Raw genomic sequence first — 18,586 nt, 5'->3', positions numbered from 1 at the left:
GGGTCGTGCCCCCACACCCCTGCACTGGCAGCAAGAGGGAGATGGGACCTTGCATAGCTGGTGGTGGCCCCGGCTCAGCTCTGGGGGACCAGGCAGGACCTGTGCTGAGGGCTGGGGCTGGGATTCAAACCAAACCCCAGGGGATGGGGTCAGCCCAAAGCATCCCCACCACAGCTGGGGAGCACCCAGGACCCCGGAGCTGAGGGGTGCCATCCTGCAGGAAGCCAGGAATATCCCCAGGAACATCCCAGGAACACCCCAGGACCATCCCAGGAATATCCCAGGAGCATACCAGGAATACTCCAGGAGCACCCCAGGCACATCCCCAGGAACATCCCAGGAGCATCCCAGGCACATCCCAGGAATATCCCAGGAGCATCCCAGAAACGCCCCAGGAGCGTGGGCTGGCCATGCCACAGTGCCACGGGCACCCCGCTGCAGCCGTGTCCCCGCAAAGGAAGACTCGGTTCAAGTAACACGCCGAGGGACAGCGAGGGGACAGCGAGGGGACAACGCCACGCCGCTCCCAGTGCCCCGTGCCGGGCGGGCAGGGTCTGTCCCGCTGCCTTCTGCTCAGTCCATGTTGGCGCTGGCCGACCTGGAGATGCTGAGGGTCTGGGCGGACACGGAGATGTCCTCGTGCTCCACGGGGCTCTGGTAGTCGGAGGTGATGTCGGGCTCGCCGGGCGGCGCCCGCACTGCGGCCAGGACGAAGGAATTGGTGGAGCCCTTGCGGAGGCACTGCGAGTAGAGGCCGAGCAGCAGGTCCAGCTTGTGCTCGATGGATCGCACCTGCAAGGGCCGCAGGGCGGGGCTCAGCCGGGCCCACCCCCGCAGGGTGGGCAGGGGCTCGGCTCCTCCTCCGAAGGGTCGGGGACATTCCCGGGGTGTCCCCTCCTGACCTGCCGCTCCACTTTGACCACGCGCCCCATCATGCTGAGCTCGTCCACCAGCTCTGCCTCCAGTGCCGGCTTCTCCCCCTTCTCCCGAACCTTCTTGTCCGCGGGCAGCGCCCGATCCCTGCCCACGATCTGGTCCACGCTGGCAGGGAGGGAAGCGGCAGAGCCCATCCATCACTCCCAAGGGCTCGGGAACCCTCCAGGGAATGTGGGAGAACCCCCAGGGTCACCTGCAGGGCACCTCACCGCGTCTGCAGGCTCTTGATCCTGCCCAGCATGTCCAGGTGTCCGGCCGAGTACTGCTCAATGACATCCTTGACATCGTAGGGACGCAAGGTCTCCTTGAACTTCCTCTTGGCCACCAGGAACTTCAGGATCCTGCGGGGACAGCCGGGCTGGAGGCAGGAACGGGGTGCCCGGGGGGGAGCTCTGTGCACACCGGGGACACGGGAGGGGACAGTATCACCTGACGGCCCGGATGAGGGTCTTCACTGCCGGCATGATGTCCTCGAAGGTCAGGTCGCAGGGGGAGCTCCTCTCCTCACCACTGTCCTCCGGCGGGCAGTCGGCTGTGGGTGCCAAGAGCGGGTGGATGGCAGACCCCGAGGACTGTCCCCAACCCTGCAGCCCCCCCCAGTGTCCCCCAGACCCCCCAGCCAGGGGCTCACCATCAGCCGGGGTCCGTGGCTTGAGCCTCAGGGATGCTCGGAATCGGGTGCGGTCGTTGAAGCTCCAGCTTTTCTGCACCTTGGTGGGGCTGGAGGCCTCGGCCACGTCCTCGGTGCTGGGGGAGCGGTGCAGGGGCGGCCCCAGGTGCTGCTGCCGGCCGCGGCTGCCCTGGCGCTGCGAGCTGCTCAGCCGGATCCGCTCCTTGATGCCCATCTTGTTGCTGCGCGGGGACAGCGGGAGGGTGGTGTCATGGCCGTGGGGACAGGGTCAGGGACAAGGTGGCCCCTGTATGAAGTGTGAGTGGCCGTGCTGAGCTCACAGAGAGCCCCCGGCAGGTGATGGGCACGAGCCAGGCCAGGAGCAGGCGGTTCCTGCAGGGGCAGCTCCTTTAGATCCCTTTTTTTTTTGGTCCCAAGAGCAGAGAAAGGAGGTGACAGACAGGGAGAGAGGGGACAGACAGGCGTGGCAGCAGGGGACACGCGGCAGAGCCATCACTGAGCTGAGCAGAGCTCTGCTCCTGCTCCATCCCTGCTGGCACGGGGTGTCCAAACCCGGCCAAACTGCTCCATCCTCCTCCTCATCTGCCTCCTCCAGGCTGCACCTCCCAATCCAGGCTCTGCTCCTGCCCTACTGCGAGTTCCGCTCCCAAACCCAGCTGCAGTTTCGGGTTGGGGGGGAAACACCAGGCATTGTTTATGCAGGACCTACTCAAAACCCCCATATTTTGCATGATGAGACACCCCAAACACAGCTCAAGGGGACACACAGGGAAGGACCCTAAAGCCGGGGAGGACATGGAGTGAATCCCACACCTGCTGCAGGACAGGCTCCACGAAACCCAGGTGTTTGGGGACATTCCTGGGTTTCCTCAGGCAGGGCAAGGCAGGGTTCTGGCAGGGATACAGGCAGGGCACGGGGCTTGCAGCACTTCCCCACGCTGGCCACACAGGGTGGCTGCCACACATCCCACACATTCCCAGGCTGGGAAGGGCTGTGTCCCGGGAATCAGGCTGCAGCGCACAGCTGGGATTTAAGGGATTTATGGGATTTATGGGATGTATCCACGTGCCGGAGATTGTTGCCACCAGCCCGTGCTCATCCACGTTGCAACGGGGAAACTGAGGCAGTAAGGGACAGCGGGACAGCGGGGACAGCCAGCTCAGCCCAGGCCATGCACAGCCTCCCTGCCCTGCGGAGGGACCCCCAATTCAGCCTCCACCCGCCGTGCCTCGCTCCCCAGCCCTGTCCATGCCGCAGGCACGCAGGCAGGGAGTGCATCCATGCATCCCGAGGCTGCCGGTGCCGCTCTCGGGCGGGACGGGCAGGACACGGTACCTCCGTCTCCACGTGCCCCACGTCTGCAAGAGCCTCCTCTTACCACTAAAGATGGGGCTGGAGGGGCAGGGCAGAGACACAGGAGAAAAGAGAATCAGCCACGGGCGGCAGGGAGCGGAGCGTCCCGGGCCACCGCGCTCCCGTCCCCGCAGAGCCACCGCCAGTGCGACAGCGCCGCCGCCGCTGCCAGGGCAGGATGTTTGTGTGGGTCCTGCATAAACACCTGTGCGCTTCCTCGGCTCTGCCAGAAGCATCTGGGGACAGTCCCCGAGCAGAGGGACCGTGGTGGCCCCGCGAACCCCGCCGGGCTCGGGTGGGGGCTCCCCGCGGCCGGGGGCGAGCGTTACCTGAGGCGTAAACACCTGTGGGGCTGCGCGTCCTCCTCACTCCAGCTTGGGGCAGAGGGGGGGGGCACGACGGGTTTGGGTTGAGGGTGGAGGGATGGAGAGGAGGAGGAGGGTGAGCGGGAGAGGGGAGGAGAGAGAGAAGATGAGATGTTATGAGAGGTGGTGCTCGCGGGTGAGATGGGCGGGCTCAGGCCCCCGAGGGGGGGGTTTGGTCCTTCCCCTGCCAGTTCCTGGTTGGTCACAGAGCCCAGGGAGGAGCCTCCCAAGCCCCGAACTCACCTGGGGGAGCAGGTCCCGCTCAGCCCAACACCTGCAGCCTCAGCCCTGCTGATGAGGCAGCACGGGGGGAAACTGAGGCACGAGGCCTCTCCCCACCTAACCCTGGCGCCGGCCCGATGTCCTGGCAGGGTGGCCGGCGTTGGTGGCACGCTGGGATCTCCTCTTCAGGCAGAGGGGACAAGGGACACGGTGCAGAGCAGCCGCCACCCGCAGCAGGGCAGCCTGAAGCCCTCCCTTCTCTCCTCATGGGCACGGGAGCCCTTCCCAGCCCCAGGCTCTGGGATTTGCTCTTTCCCGGGCTCTGGAACGCTGCCCCGTGGCTCCATCCCACCGGGATGGCACCACTGCCCTTGCCAAGGGGTTTCCTGCCACTCTCGGTTACCCTGTGCCACATGCCGGGGTGACAGCCACATGAAGAGGGCAGCGAGGTGACCTCACGAAGGTACAACAGCCCAGGGCGTCCCTCGGGGTCAAATCTGCCCCTTCTGGAGCTGGAATGGAGCTGGGAGCAGCACCGGGAGCAGGAGGGATGCCCAGCACCAGGAGCAGCGCCAGTTTGGGGTGGTGGCACCTCGGGGTCTGGTGTGGCAGTGACAGTGACATCTCAGAGGAGCAGAGGAGACAGAGCAGAGAGGAGGGAGAACACGGGGGCTGTCCCCTCCTACCTTTCCCCTGAACACACAGCCAGGCTGAAGCTTTTCTGGGCAGGGGTGAAGGAGTGATAGGGCGGTGGGGCTCTGTCAGGCCATTTTTTCACCTCTGAATTCCTAAATCCTCCGTTGCGAACCCGGTGCAAATGCTCAAACATAAGGACCAGCTCTCTGAGGTCAGGGTGAAATAAAAACGGGGAGAAATTAAAAGTTCTGAAGCAAAGAAAACCAGCAAAGCGATGCTGAACAGCGCTGGGTCCTCCTGAGCACGAACCAAAGCAAAACCAGAGCAAAACAAAACAAAAAAAAATCAGCATTTTTTGTTCAAAAGACCTTTTCTTAATTGGGGGTGATGGGGCTGGGGAAGGGTCCTGGGACAGGATTCCACAGAAGGAAGGGTTGGACATGCTGCAGGGGATGGATCAGGCAAGGACAAACCTGGGACGGGGTGGGGACATGGGGACCTGTCACCATCAGATCCTGGGCTCCAGGCAGAAGAGGAAAGCTCAGAGCCAGCAGGGATGGAATCTGGCTCTGTGAGAATTCCACTGCAGGGAAAACGGCTCCTGGCACAGCAGGAGGAACAGCAGAGCCCCCAGAGATGCCCAGGATCTGGGGTGATGCTCGGGAAGTTGGGACTCGGGGCTGTGGCTCTTGAAAGCCCTGCCTTTGGAAAAATCAAGAGTGGGACAGAAGGATGAGTTTGTTACACGGCCAGAGCAGGGCAGGCAGGAGGGCAGGGATGCTCACGGGGATGTGACAAACCCTCAGGATCTGGAAGAGAGGTCTGGAAAGTCTTTGGGGAAGACTTTGATCCACCCACAGTGGCAAAATCCCAGGGATCATGGGGGGGACGTGCTGCAGGAACGGGACATGGGGCTCCCACAGGATCCCCCCGTGTCCAGCTGGGTCCACACCTGGAACCTGCTCCTGTCTGGCTGCAGCTCCACCACCGCAGCCGTGGGGTTCCCGAGGCACCACCCCATTCCCTGTGCTGCTGGAGGAAGGCTATGGATGGGGTGAGACGGGATGGGATGGGCGCTGTGAGGATGATGAGGATGAAGGAGGCTCCTTCAGCAGACTCCCATTTTGGGAAGGTGCCTGTGCCGCTCGACCCCACCGAGCCCCCGGGGGTTCCACAAGGTCCCTCCTGGTTTCCTAGGCTGTTCATCCCCACGGGGACCCCTCGCCCAGCCCTCGCCCCCTCCCTCCTACCTGAAGGCAGGCAGGAGGCTGTCGTAGTAACACCACGTGGCCGTCAGGTACACCCGGCTGACATCCGTGGAGTACAGGCGCCAGGCAGCCTGCAGGGAGCGAGATTCCCGGGAATCGGGATCCATCGGGATGGGAGAGCCTTCCCGGACCCCTCCATCCATCCGGGCCCCCACAGGCGGCAGCGACCAACCCGCAGGATCTCGGTGCTGGATGTGGAGCGGGGAGTCTGGACGGGCAGAGCAGACGAGGGGACAGCAGAGCATTCCCGGGAAGGGCTGGGCTGGGACACGCCAGCCCTGCCTCACCTGGATCAGGTTGGCCGCCGGGGTCCGCCTCTTCTCAAAGTGCTTCTGCCGATGCTGCTCCTGCACTTTGAGGGCAAAGCCGGAGCCCAGGATCCCCTGGGGACGGGAGGGGACAGGGCCGTGGGTGCCAGCACAGACCGGGCCCCACACAGAGGGGGCTGTGCCCATTTCCCCCCCTGTTTTTGCAGAGGGGACCCTCTCCCGGCCCTACTCACGGCAGGCAGGGCGAAGAAGGAGATGCCGAGCAGGGCGAATCCGGCCGCCAGCATCCGGCCCAGCCACGTCTGCGGCGCTTTGTCCCCGTAGCCGATGGAGGTCAGGGTCACCTGCCCGGGGGCACAGCAGCGGGGGGCCTGCAGGGCGCTCCCCCACCACAGCCCCATCCCACCCTCCTGCTCCCCTCCCGGGGCCGGGGGGCCGCGGGGGCCGAGCTTACCGTGCCCCACCAGAGGGAATCGGCGTAGGTGGCGAACTGCACGTTGGCGTCCTTCTCGGCCAGGTAGACGAGGAAGGAGGCGAAGATGAGCACCAGGAAGCCGATGTACCAGGCGGTGATGAGCTCCTGCGGGGCACGGCGGCTCAGACGCGGTGTCTGAGCTCAGGGGATGTCCCTGGATGCTTTTTCTCACCTTGCTGTGGGCGTAGACGACGGAGCCCAGCAGCTTCCAGGTGCCGCCGCGGCGGTCCATGCGCACCATGCGCAGGATCTGCAGGAAGCGCATGCTGCGCAGCGCCGACGTGGCGAAGATGTTGCCCTGTGTGCCCGCGGCGATGACGGCCACCGAGGCGATGAAGACGATGAAATCTGAGGGGACAGAGAGGCTCAGGGCGGTATGTGGGTAATCCCGAATTACGCCTGTAAAGATCAACAATAAAATCCCCTGCAAAGTTGTCGTGTTGTACTGTGTTATATTATTAATGTATTCTCAGATGGTAAAGAGTTTGAACATGAATCCTATGAGGAGCAGTTGAGGGAGCCGGGGTTGTTTAGCCTGGAAAAAAGGAGGCTCAGGGGTGACCTTATCACTCTAGCACTGTGTGAAAGGAGGCTGAGGACACAGGAGTTTGTCTCTTCTCCCAGGCAGCCAGTGAAGGAACAAGGGGAAATGGACTCAAGCTGCACCAGGGAAGGTTCAGGTTGGATATTAGAAAAAATTTCTTCACTGAAAGAGTGGTCAAGCATTGGAACAACCTTATATATTCTATTGTTATATTTTCACTCCCCATTTGCCAGGAACATATTCTTTCCCTAGAAAGTTTCCAAAATGGCTTGCTTTTGCTGAATATAAAATTTGAAAAAACTTCAAAGCCTTAAAAGCTCCAGTAAAGAAAACTGTTAGGCTCTAAATAATCGTACTTTAGCATACACTTTTAGGTGACATTATGTATATTCCACCAAAATGAAGATGTTGACCCAAACACACCAGCGGAGAGATGTGGAATCCTCTGAATGCTCCCGCTCAGGGAAATCCCCAGGGCCTTGCCTTGGAAGAATCTACCATACGGTTTTCCCACCTGGGCTGACAGAGAGGACTCAGCCCGTGGTGCTCTGCAGCACTGCTGCCAATCCACATCAGATTGCCTCCCCCACTGGCCAGTTCACAGAATTTACACAATCACTGGGATGGAAGAGACCTTAAAGATGATCGAGTCCAACCCATGCCCTAATGCAGGAATGTGCCCCTTGTTGATGGAGTAAACAAGTTACCCTTTGTCTCCTTAAAAAGGACAAAAGCCCAGAAGTTTCTCTCCTCAATTTGGTTAAAAGACACCTCACAGGACCTTGGGGACTTCACCTCAAACTTAAGGATAGCTAATTGGGCAGAATCCAAAAAGTCCCACCTGAGCAATTCCCTAAAAATCGCTTTTGTGAAGTGTTTAAGCAGGAGCAAGAACCTGTTGCCCTGGCTCGGTTTTTCTCTGTAAAGAGCTTTTTTATTTTGCCTGTTATTAAAACTTTTTTGTTTCCAACACTGTCACAGGAGCCATCCTGCTTCTTTATGCCACCTGAGGCAGCTGAGCTATCAGGGGTATAATGCTTATCTCTGAGAGCTTAGGAGACCTGGCTTGAAGAGAAAAAGCATCACCCTAACACCACAACTAAACCATGGCACCGAGTGCCACTGCTGACACCGCCCACCCCAATTATTCATCCCTCATCCCCCCTACAGGTTGCTGCCCTTTGCCCACCCCTGTGCCCTCAGATCATCGGTCACTGACCCCATACTGTGCACACCACATGGCTCTGTCTTTGTCCCTGATCCCTTTGGCGTGCTTTGGAATAAACCTTTGCTGGAATACATCATGCAAAGACCCTTCCTGTCCTTCCTCTGCTGAGCTATCCGTGGTGTGCGTGGACTGGAAACGGCTGCTCTGCTGGCCTGACTCCGAGCGCCTTCTGAAGGAGACGCTTCGAAGAAGGTTGCAGCATTTCCACCACCCTGCTGTTAAAAACGGGACCACAGTCCCGCTACTAGAAGTGATTTCAGCATTTATTATAATAAAAAGAAAGGCCTAAAGCAAGGGGGCCTGCAGGCTGAGCAGGAGCGTTCCCATCGAGGATGCTGCAGCGCCAGTGCTGAGTCCTCTTGAGCAGCGACGTCCCCGACGTTCCAGGTGGGGCGGCACGGGCTCAGTGGGTCAGATGCCCCCTTTTTATCCTGTTTTCTATCCCTCTGGATTGGTTTCTTTTAGGATCCTTCATTTGCATGAAGGTTTAAGGCGCTTGATTGGCCCATGACAGTTCTGTCCAGGCTGGCTCGTTTCGCTTGGGGGTGGATATTTCTTTTAGCGATCCTTTTAACCCCTTTGACCACAACCAAACTAACAGTGCACGCTCAACAACTATCAACTATTCTACAACCTATTTTTAACGCTGCAAAAGAGAGACAGAGGTGATGCCGGTGCCAGCCCGTACCTATGACACAGAAGGGTTTCCTGGCGAAGCGGAAGCGGCCGCGCCAGCCGCGGTAGCGGCAGCAGCAGCCGGCGGCCCACACGCGGATGATGTACTCCATGCCGAACACCACGATCATCACAAATTCCTGCCGGGGGGAAAAGGGGGGAGAAAAGGGGGTAGGGAGATGTGACATTCCCATTCTCTGGACAGAGAGACAATTGTGTCTCTCAGGAGAAGCACAGAGAGAAGAAGAGAAAACAATCTTTATCTCTGCTCCTGTGTTTTGCCCATGTGGAATGTGGTGTGGAGATTGTTCACCTGGGGTGACTGCTGGGTTGGATCCTGGTGAAGGTTGTTTGGGGTCAGTGACCAATGGGACCCAGCTGTGTTGGGCTCTCAGCAGAGTCACGAGTTTGAGTTCGTTAGACAGGTAAGTAAGAAGTAAGTATGTAGAATAGTACAGTCTCTCTTTAAATAGTGTATTAATGTAACATAGTATAGGTTTAATAAAGCTATCCTTCAGCCTTCTGGTCTGGAGCAGACATCATCATTTCTTCCCTGGATCCAGAGTTCACCACATTTTTTACTACAAGGAGAGTGGAGGGGCTCAGATTTGAGGGGGGCAAACTAAACTGGGCTGAGCGTGGCACGGGGTGGCCCCACCAAGGCCACCGGAGCCGCACGGGAGCCGTGCCCGTCAGGGCCGTGCGGGAGTTGCCGCTCTCCTCCTCGCCCCGAGCTGGGTCCTTTTCCTCCGCTGTCAGCATTGTCCTCCTACCTCTCGCACAAACAAGCCCCCGTTCTGCTTACTCGCAGGAAAGTCACAAGGACCTTCCCAATTTAGTCTCCGTCACTCGTGAGAAGTCCCTGCGTCAGCTCTTTCTGACAGTTTGGGGGAAAGTTGCCTTTTTTAGCCCCTCGTGCTCTGCCTTTTCCAGCGGTTGGTGCACGGAGGGACAATGGTGGGATGGGCCACCAGGAGCCGCGGTGACACCCACGGCCAGGCTACCCCCGAGGTGCCATCGGACCATCAGAGACTCGTGGTGAGGTCACAGAGGTCCTGCCTGCGGTCTTGCCCGACATCTTTTGGGATATAAAGTGGAGAGAGGAAATCCGAGCACCGGCCCCACTCCTGCATCACTCACCAGGATGAAGAGGCACTCGTTGGCCAACTTCTGGTGCTCCTGGATGGTGGAGAAGACCGACAGCACCAGGCAGCTGAAGACGAGGAGGAATCTGGAAGGACAAAGTGTCAGTGGGGGCACAGGGCCAGCCAGGGGACCCCATCCCAGAGCGCTGCCCCCTCTCACAGCCTGAACCCCGCAGTCAAGAGGTCCCCAGGTGGTGGCAGAGCCACTGGGGACACATTTTGCCTCTAGATGGTGGCATGGAGCCTTTGGGGAGCCCAGGAGCTGCTGTGGGGCTCGGTGCCAGCTCTGCCGCAGCCCTGCAGCTTCTTAATTAAAGGCTGGGAGGGACACGGGGGTGGGTCCTGCACTGTGGAGGGTTCTGGTGCTTGCAGGAAGGGGACCAGAGCTCCTCAGGTCTGTTCCCAGCATCACTCCCACCGCGGGGACCAGCGGTGCACCAGCAACACCTGGGAAGTGTCAACCCAGTGGAAAAGTCCCCAGGAACAGCTCTGAGGCTGCTCTTCCCCGAACAATGGGTTCAGGCACGAGGGGCTTTGGCCTATTTAAAATAAGGAGGGGAAATTAAAAAAAAAAAAAGAAAAGAAAAAGAAAAAGAAAAAAAAAAGAAAAAGGGGAAAAAAAAAGAAAAAAAGAAAGTCGACTCTGAAGCTGAAGCAAATGAAACCTCCAAAAATACTTTTTTTTCCCCTGATCCAGCGATTCTAAAAAAGGAAAGAGGAGGGTTAGTGCCACCGGCCCACGTGACGGCGCGCAAAGGGCCACTCACTGCTCCGTCACCACCGCCCCGGGATGGCACCGGGGGCTCCAGCCACACCACTCTGGGTTGCACTGGCACAGCCTGGCTGAGCCCTGGTGGCCCTGGCACCTTGTCCTCGAGCTGGTGGCACCCATCTCACCCCCAGTGATGTGTCCTCATGGTGACAATGCCCGGGGGCCATCAGGGGTGAAGGAAACCTCCCCAAAACAATGATGAAACCCCGTTGGGGAAGGCGAAACCTCCTCAACTAATCCAGGGGAAATCTGAGGGGGGCTCAGCCCCCGCTCGGGAGGACGTTCCCATCTCTTTTTGATGTGGGATTTTCGGGCAGAACCAGCTGCCTGGGCCATCGGAGGGGTGAATCCTGTCCCAGCTGTCCCAGTGGTCCCAGTGCCACTGGGAAGGCACCAGGGGACACAGCAGAGAGGGAGGGGCCGACGCTCTGTCCCTCAGTGGCACCATCCAGGACCCCTCCCCACTGACCCCACAGCCCCATGTGGGGCCAGGGGCTTCCAAACCCAACCCTGGCATGAGGGGGATGAGGGTGGCACAGCCTAAAGGGGACAGCTGGGTCCTTTTCCCCCAAAACACTGCTGGAGGTGGGACCAACAGCAAAATAAATCCTTGGGAATGGGAGAAGGGCTGGATGCAGAGCAGGGAGGAGGGAGAGCTGGAGCCAGGAAGGGGTCAGGGGTGTCACAGCCGTGTCACCACCCTGTCCTCACCACGCTGCTGCTCTCCTGGGCACTCCCCACCCGCAAGGCAGAAGGTTGGAGCCGGCTCCTTCTCCCTCTGAATTATTAATTGGGTTTTTTTTTCCTCCGGCGCAGCAGTTCTGGAGTGAACCCCCGCAGGGAACAGCGGCACCCCCGCGGCACAGGGCGTGCGGGGCCCTGGGCTGAGTGAGGAGCAAACCACGGCCCAGGGCAGAGCTCGGGGCTTCGTGCATCATCAGCAGTAAAAGATTATCCAAGCGGGATTTCGCAGGCAATTACACGGGTAGCGGAGCACAGAGCAGAGGAGAAGGCAGAAATCTCCCAGCCTGCAAAGATTTGTGCCCCTCGCCTCATCCAGCGAGCAGGGAGGGGGTCCCCGTGCCTGGGCACACGCGGGGACTTTGCTGTGGGTGGCCCTGACGCTGGAGCACCACCGTGATGGAAACCTGGCCCCCCTGAGGGGTGGGGAAACCTCCCAGGTGGATTTGGGGAAGGATAGAGGCATGAGAGGTCCCACGGGGCTGGCTGGGAAAGGAACTTTCTGGGAACACATCACCTGCTAGGAATTAACTTGTAAAGCCTGGGCAAACGCCCCGTCCCGGCTGCCGGCGGCGCTTAAGCGGCTTAGGGAAGGGTCAGATGCCTGAAGGCAGCGAGGGAAGCCAGGAACCAGCATCCCCCATCCCTCCCGGGCTGGAATTCTGCTCTCAGCTCCTCCACCAAGCACCCGGAGGGGGGGTTTATACCCTCAGCCCTCCATCAAACCCCTCTGGGGACCGGCAGTGCCAGGCTCCCATCCCACTTCGCTGCTCTTCCCACCCTCCAAGAGGAGCTGGAAAACCGAGGAATGCTGGCAGGGGAATGGGGAGGGGGCAGAGAGGGGGACAGGAGCTTCCCCATCCCGGGGGATGGAGGGAGCAGAGGCTGAGCCGGTGCTTCACCTCTCCCGAATAAAATTCCTGTCTCCAGCTCCCGCGGGGTGCCCCCCTTTCCCAGCACATGTCACTGCATGGACACGGGGACAGGACCCGGCAGGAGCAGAGCCCAGCCCCAGCAGTAATGAAACCTCCCCAAAACAATAATGAAAACCCGGCAGGGAAGGCGAAATCTCCTCAATTAATCTTCATTAGGGTGGGCTTTGCCATCTGCTGCCGCCCGAGCCGGCCCAGGAACAGGTGAGCCGGGAAAGCTGCTGAGCTCAGGGGAAGCAGGGCCAAGTCGGCCTCCCGGGATGGTCAGGCGGGCACCAGTTGGCTCCCAGTACCCCCCAGACACCCCTGGGCAAAGAGGGCTGCGCCCCAAAACAGTCTGGGACGAGCCGGGGGACTGGGATCCTCGGAGCTCGTGGGGTGGGATGGGGATGGAACAGCCCAGCCCTCCCAGGATTCACCCCCAAACCCCGGGGGTGGCACGGGGCTGACACCGGCCCTGGTGGGGCTGTTCTGGTCCTGTTTTCCCAAACCTCAGGACTGGCATGGGGGTGACACTGGCACTGGCAGGGCTGTCCCGGTCCTGTTTTCCCAAACCTCAGGACTGGCATGGGGGTGACACTGGCACTGGCAGGGCTGTCCCGGTCCTGTTTTCCCAAACCTCAGGACTGGCACGGGGGTGGCACCAGCCCTGGCAGGGCTGTCCTGGTTCTGCTTTCCCAAACCCCTGGGATTGGTACGGGGGTGGCACCAGCCCTGGTGGGGCTGTCCCGGTCCTGCTTTCCCAAACCTCGGGATTGGCACGGCGGTCCCGCTTTGCCCTCACCCCGTGACGATAACTCAGTGGAAGGGAAACACCACACGCCACAAGACGAGCAGCTCAGCCGCGGGATGAGCGAGCAAACCGGCTCTGGGAAGGCACCGATCCCTTCCCTGGCAGCATCACAGGGCCTAGACCCTACCCTCCAGCTGTGCCACGGCTGGAAATTCGGGATTTGGACCAAAACTGCCCGAGCGCGGCTCCAGCGGGGATGGGGATGGTGTTTCACCCTCCCGGCTCCCCAGGCCGCGAGGTTCAGCTCCGCCTGCAGCTGTATAAACAGCGCGTCCCATAAATCCCCGTCCCTCGGCCCCACAGCCCTGCAGGAGAGGTGGAGCGGGCGGCCGGGGGATATAAATAACCGGGCTGTAGCGGCCCTGTTTGCGCCCGTAACCATGGCACGGAGCGTCCCACGGAGCCGCCCAGAAGAGGAGCAGAAAAGCTCCGAGTGTTTCCCCACGGGCAGGGAAGGCGCAGCCGGAGGCGCGGCAGAGGCGCAGCAAAGCCCGGCACACGCTCGGAGCCCGGCCCCCAGGCTGTTAGCAGCGCTGCGGGAAGGAGGGTGCCGCTCCCAGAGCCCTGCAGCCCCCGGGGAGACGCAGCCCGGGATGTCCCCAGCAGCCTGGGGAAGGCTGGAAGCAGAGCCGGGACGCGGAGCCTCTCCCGCAGCCCATGGCAGCACCCGCAGGGTGACATCCCGCAGAGAGTGAGAGCCTGTGGCCATAAAATCTTGGTGCTTTGGGAGGAAAATCTTGCTGGTGGCATCACCTGGCACCCCCGTGGCACCCAGCAGCCCCCGGCCCCGCCGTGCCCACGGGCAGCACGGTCACAAGGCTCCTGCGGCCGCTGCCAAGACGCTCACACGGAGCAGCCGGGATAGTTTTGCTCTTGGATCATCTGGCAAGGAACGGGCTGGAGGGGGGGAAGGAACCGGAGTGTTTTCCGAGGCACCCCAACAGAGGGATTGGGGCTGTCACCCTCCTCCAGCACCTGGGGGGACACGGGGACATTTGGGGACAGGGATGTGCGTGGTCCAGAGAAGTCGCCCCAAAGATGGGACCCTCAAAGAGTGGAGGGGAGGTTTGGGATCGCTGCTGAGGGGGACAAAGAACTAAAAACTCTCCAGCATCACCCCTGCGTGCCACTGGGGCACCCAAACTGGCACCTCCTGTGCCAGCCTGGGGGGTCCAGCAGGAGGGGGAAGAGGGAAAAAGGAAAAAAACCAGAAGGAAAAATCAATGCTCCGTTTCATGTTGCGCCGAAGTCGCTTAATTTTATGCCCTGGTGACACCACATCGGGCTGGGGAAAGTGCTGTGCCGGCTTCTCCTGCCGCTGGCATTGCCCCTGAAGCAGCTCCCGTTTCAGCCCCAAGCAAGGTGGCCCTGGGGGCACAGCCCCTGCTCGAAGGGCATGGCCTCCAGTCCCTCTGGTTGTGGCCACGCCACCACCCCAGCCGGGGGACACAGCGGTGACAGTGAGCTAAAAACCTTCAACGAGCAAAATACAAAGAGGTGGAAGGGTTGAGAGTTAAACTCAGGAGTTTAAGAGAGGTTGAAGAGTTAAATTCAAGAGGTTTTTCCAAGCAGGAGGTGGAGAGTCAGCACTGAGCAGGGCTGGAAGGATTTTCCTGCAATCCATCCCAGCCTCCAGGCCTAGGAATTGCCCCGGGGATGTCGGCAAGGGCTGGGCACTGGCCATGGTGGCACTGCCAGCATGGCAGGGAGGTGTTTTCCGGCTCTCCAAGCAGTGCTGGAGGGCTGTGACAAGGTCAGGGAGTGGCAGGGGTGACAGGCCCATCGTGCCCTCCACACCCGTCTGGAACAGGAGCCAGGCACAGAGATGCTCCGGGAGGGACGGGCTGCCACCAGCCTGCTCCCTGGCCTGAGGGGGACACATCCCACTGCCACCGTCCCAAACCAGCTGGGATTTCCCAATCCTGAGTAGGGGCAGCCTGTGCCTGGCACCCCTTACCCAGTGCCAGGCTTGCCCTGGGACTCTGCCGGGAGCTGCCACCCCTCTGTCCCCACAACCACACCAAACACTCAGCAGGGACAAGGCTCCCTCCGTCCCCTCCCTGCCCTAGGGAAATTCCTCTCCCATATGGGAAATAAACCCCAACAGCAGCGGGCAGGGAGCTCGGCCTGGCACAGGGGATGGGCAGGGAGCTCGGCCTGGCACGGGGGACGGGCAGGGAGCTCGGCCTGGCACGGGGGATGCCGCTCCAGGCGGGGGATTGCGGCTGCTCCTGGTGCTGCTGGCTCAGTCTTCCCTAATTTGCTCCAGGTGAAACAGTTCTGCATGGAAGTGTTCCTCCAGGACAGGCAAAAGTGCTGAGCTGAGCTGCTGGTGCACCCAGCAGCCGTTTCATAACCATCGGCACCAGCTCCCGAATCCCGGGAGCCGCTGGGAATTTGGGGGGCTGGCGGGTGGGCAGGGAAGAGCCACAATGGGAATAGCTGGAATTGGACACCTGGAAAACCGCGTGGAGCAGCTCCAGGGTGCAGAAACCCCCTGGCAGGGCAGCCCCTGACCACGGGACACGCAGCCGTGCCCGTGCCAAGCCCGCGGCAGCTTTGCCGGGAGCAAGGAAGAGCCTTCCCGCCGGCTAACGAGGAGGAGATTGGAAAAAGGAAGTTCTTATTTTGCCTCCTGGCTCTAAAGCCTCTCGCTTAATGCTCTGGGCTCCCTCACGGATTTGCTCCGTAAGCTCCAGGGCTGGGAATTCTCATTCCAGGCGAGCGAGGCACGGCTTGGTGAGGCCGGCCAGCGCCTCCCTGCATGGTCAGCGTGAGGCTGGAGGGGCTGGGCGAGACCTCGGAACCTCGGATTTCCACCTGCACGGGCTCCCATGTCCTCACCACCCCCTTCCCGGAGCATGGGGGACTTTGGGGACATCCATCAGACCCCAAAAGTGGCTCCAAGCCCTCCCAGCCCCCCGGGCCAGAGCTGCTGCAGGAATGATGCAGCCACCAAACCACTGAGCCCAGAGCAGGCGCTGGGATAAGATTTGGGATCAATTCGCCGACAGAAAGAGGCTGAATTCGGTCAATAAACGCGATGGGCTCGGCCCCGCTCCGCGGCTCCGGGAGGGAAGCGCGTCACTTCTCAGCGGGTATTTCCATTTTAGCAGTTTCCAGCCCTGTCTCGGAGCCAGCCTGCTCGGGGGAGGCAGCGCAGGGGACCGGTTTGTGCCACCAGCACTGCCCCGACCTCGGGCCGGGGGCTCCATTCCCTCCCATGCCTCGGGGGGAGGGCGGGGGAAGGGGAGGGGGTAACACCTTCCTCCTCTTTTGTTAAAACCCAGGGATTGCGGCACACAAATCATCCCCGACAACTTCAGAGCCGCTGCAACAGCTTCGCAGCTCCCATCTGCTGCGAGAGAGAGGGAAAAAAAAAAAAAAAAAGCCAACAAAAAACTTGGAAGAAGCCAGAAATGAGCAACATTACAGGAGAGGCTTCACAGAACAGATGTCTGCACCTTGCACCCACTGCGGCGTCTTCCCACAGGATTCAGGGGGTCCCTGGCAGGACTCTGCCCTGCAGCTGCCTCAGCCCTAAAATTAAGCGAGCAAGTGAACAAAAAGCCTCCCCAGAAAAGGCTGGAGACGTTTGGCTGCTGCTGCCGGCGGCTGCACATCTTGTGGAACAAAGCCCAGCACCCAGGAGCTGCGGGCCAGGCACGCTGGGGTGGCAGGGAAGGGACTGGGGGGGCTTGGGGGGCTCTGCAAATGGGGCCGCTTGTGCCATGTGGTTGTTTTTGGGGTAAAACAGGCTCAAAGTGGTGGAGGACGCTCAGGGATGGATATCCCAGCTGGGAGATGAGCAGGGGCATATCTCTTCCACATCCCATGGGTGTGTACGCCGTCAATCCCGGTTGCCTCCCCTGGCAGGGGCTTTGGCTGCCTTTCCCTGCTGGAGAAGCTCTTCCCAAGGTGGGATTTTCCACGCAGGGATTCTGGCTGTGGGAGTCCGCTGAGGAGGTGTCGTTACAAATGGGCCCCGGGCTCGTGTCCCGGCTCCCTGGGGAGCTCAGGTGCCCTTTCATCCAGTGACAAATTCCTGCTGCCAGCTCGATGTGCTAACTTAGGCAAGACCCATTTTCCTGCCTCTTAACGAGCTCCGGCTCCCGCACCCCAGAAACGACGCAGCCCCGCGGCACCGCTCCAGGTGAGAGGGAAGGAGGCAAAATTTTGGCTCATGCCCTCGCAGAAGGTCCGTGCCCACACCTGGCGTGCGCCAGGCAAAGAGGGAAAACACGTCCTGCCCCACGGCTGCAGCTGTGATGTCCGGGCAGTGCCCCCAGCAGTGCCACCGGCTTGGGACAACCCCCCAGAATGGAGCCCTCTCTGTCCCTGCAGCCTCCAGGTGTGTTGGGGACCCCCCAACTCCCTGTCACGGCTCCCCCGAGGCAACAAGGCCGAGGGGGTGAAGCTGTTCTGAGCCCTGAGCTGAGCCCTCATGCCAAGAGCCGTGGGATGCTCAAATCCAGCGAGGGAAGATGGAGCAGCACCTCAGAGCCCAGGAAAACACCCGGAGCAAGGGAAGGAGCAGGTGTGATCCCTCTGGTCCTGGAGAGGGATTTCCAGCGCTGGGGATCGACGGTGACCCAGGAATGGGCGCAGCTCTCGGGGTGCAGCGGGGACAAGATCACCCCCGCTGTCCCCATCCCAGCCGGACACGGCTCTGGGGTGGCACTTCTGCCTTGTCCCAGCAGTGCTACAGGTACGGGACAGCAGAGGGTCCCCGGTTCCACCCAGAGCTGTCACCCCCCGCGCCTCCCCTGCCTTTAAGGGTCCCCGCACGCTCGGAGACCCCGGCCAGGGACAGCGGCAGAGCGGGACGGTGACGCGGTGCCACCGGGAAGGGTCTCTGGGCCACCCCGAGATTGAGTCCCAGCCCCGGGGACGCGCTCAGCTCCTGGCCCGGGACCCTCTGCCACGGACCCTCCGCGGGACCCGCTCCCCCCCGGTGGCGGATCCCGGGACCGGCTCCGGCGGCAGGAGCGGCACCGGCGCATCTCCCCCCTCCGAACGCAGTGGAGAAACTTCCCGGTGGAGCCCGGGGGGGCTCGCTGGGAGCCCCGCGGCACTCCCGGTACCCCCGGTGCTCCTGCGCCGGCAGGGCCGGTTCCCCGCCGCCCCGGGAGCCGCCGGGCAGCCCTGGGGGTGCGGGTCCCTGCGGCCCCCCCGGTGCCCGGTACTCACATGAAGACGTGGTAGATGAAAGCCCAGCCGCGGGGCCGCTCCAGCACGTTGTAGAGGCAGTTCTGGAGGCGGCGGCGGCAGCAGCGCGGGGCCCCGGCGGGGCGGGGGGCGGCCCCGGGGCGCGGCCCCGCCAGCAGCCCCCGGCGGCGGGGCGGGGGCGGCGGCGGGGGTGTCCCGCTGCCGGGGGTCCCCGTGCCCTCGGTCCGCACCGCCGTCAGCGCCGCCCGCCGCTCCCCGCCCGCCGCCGCCGCCGCCCCGGCCATGGCCGCCCCGCTCAGGCCGCCGCCCGCCGCATGGCCCCGGCCGCCGCGGGACCCCCGAGCCAGCCCGGGGCCGCTCCCGGGGCCACCTGCCTTTAGCTGCCCGCCGCCGCCAACGGGCCCTCCCCCGCCGCCGCCCCGCCGGCCCGG

General features: G+C 61.7%; 1 protein-coding gene across 3 annotated transcripts; it reads right to left on the bottom strand.

The window, feature by feature from the left end:
* Window positions 1-330: 330 nt before the first annotated feature.
* On the bottom strand, window positions 331-18,462 carry KCNQ4 (potassium voltage-gated channel subfamily Q member 4). Of its 3 annotated transcripts, XM_068172950.1 has the most exons (14): window positions 18,177-18,461; window positions 9,744-9,834; window positions 8,617-8,743; window positions 6,329-6,504; window positions 6,136-6,261; window positions 5,915-6,025; window positions 5,700-5,795; window positions 5,395-5,483; window positions 4,195-4,350; window positions 1,568-1,788; window positions 1,366-1,468; window positions 1,146-1,277; window positions 903-1,041; window positions 331-792 (listed from the first exon to the last, which is right to left on the bottom strand). In XM_068172950.1, the coding sequence occupies exons 1-14, from the start codon at window positions 18,437-18,439 to the stop codon at window positions 574-576; spliced, it is 2,049 nt and encodes a 682-aa protein (XP_068029051.1). In that variant the 5' UTR covers window positions 18,440-18,461; the 3' UTR covers window positions 331-573. The 3 variants fall into 3 exon arrangements, with proteins under 3 accessions (XP_068029051.1, XP_068029052.1, XP_068029053.1); XM_068172951.1 differs by lacking the exon at window positions 4,195-4,350 and having other exon boundaries at window positions 5,915-6,052; window positions 18,177-18,462; XM_068172952.1 differs by lacking the exon at window positions 4,195-4,350 and having other exon boundaries at window positions 18,177-18,459.
* Window positions 18,463-18,586: the final 124 nt, after the last annotated feature.

This window comes from Anomalospiza imberbis, chromosome 25 (genome assembly GCF_031753505.1).
Source record: "Anomalospiza imberbis isolate Cuckoo-Finch-1a 21T00152 chromosome 25, ASM3175350v1, whole genome shotgun sequence".
NCBI lineage: Eukaryota > Metazoa > Chordata > Aves > Passeriformes > Viduidae > Anomalospiza > Anomalospiza imberbis.
Note: the sequence above shows the minus strand (reverse complement) of the source record. Positions and strands in the feature narration are given on the sequence as shown.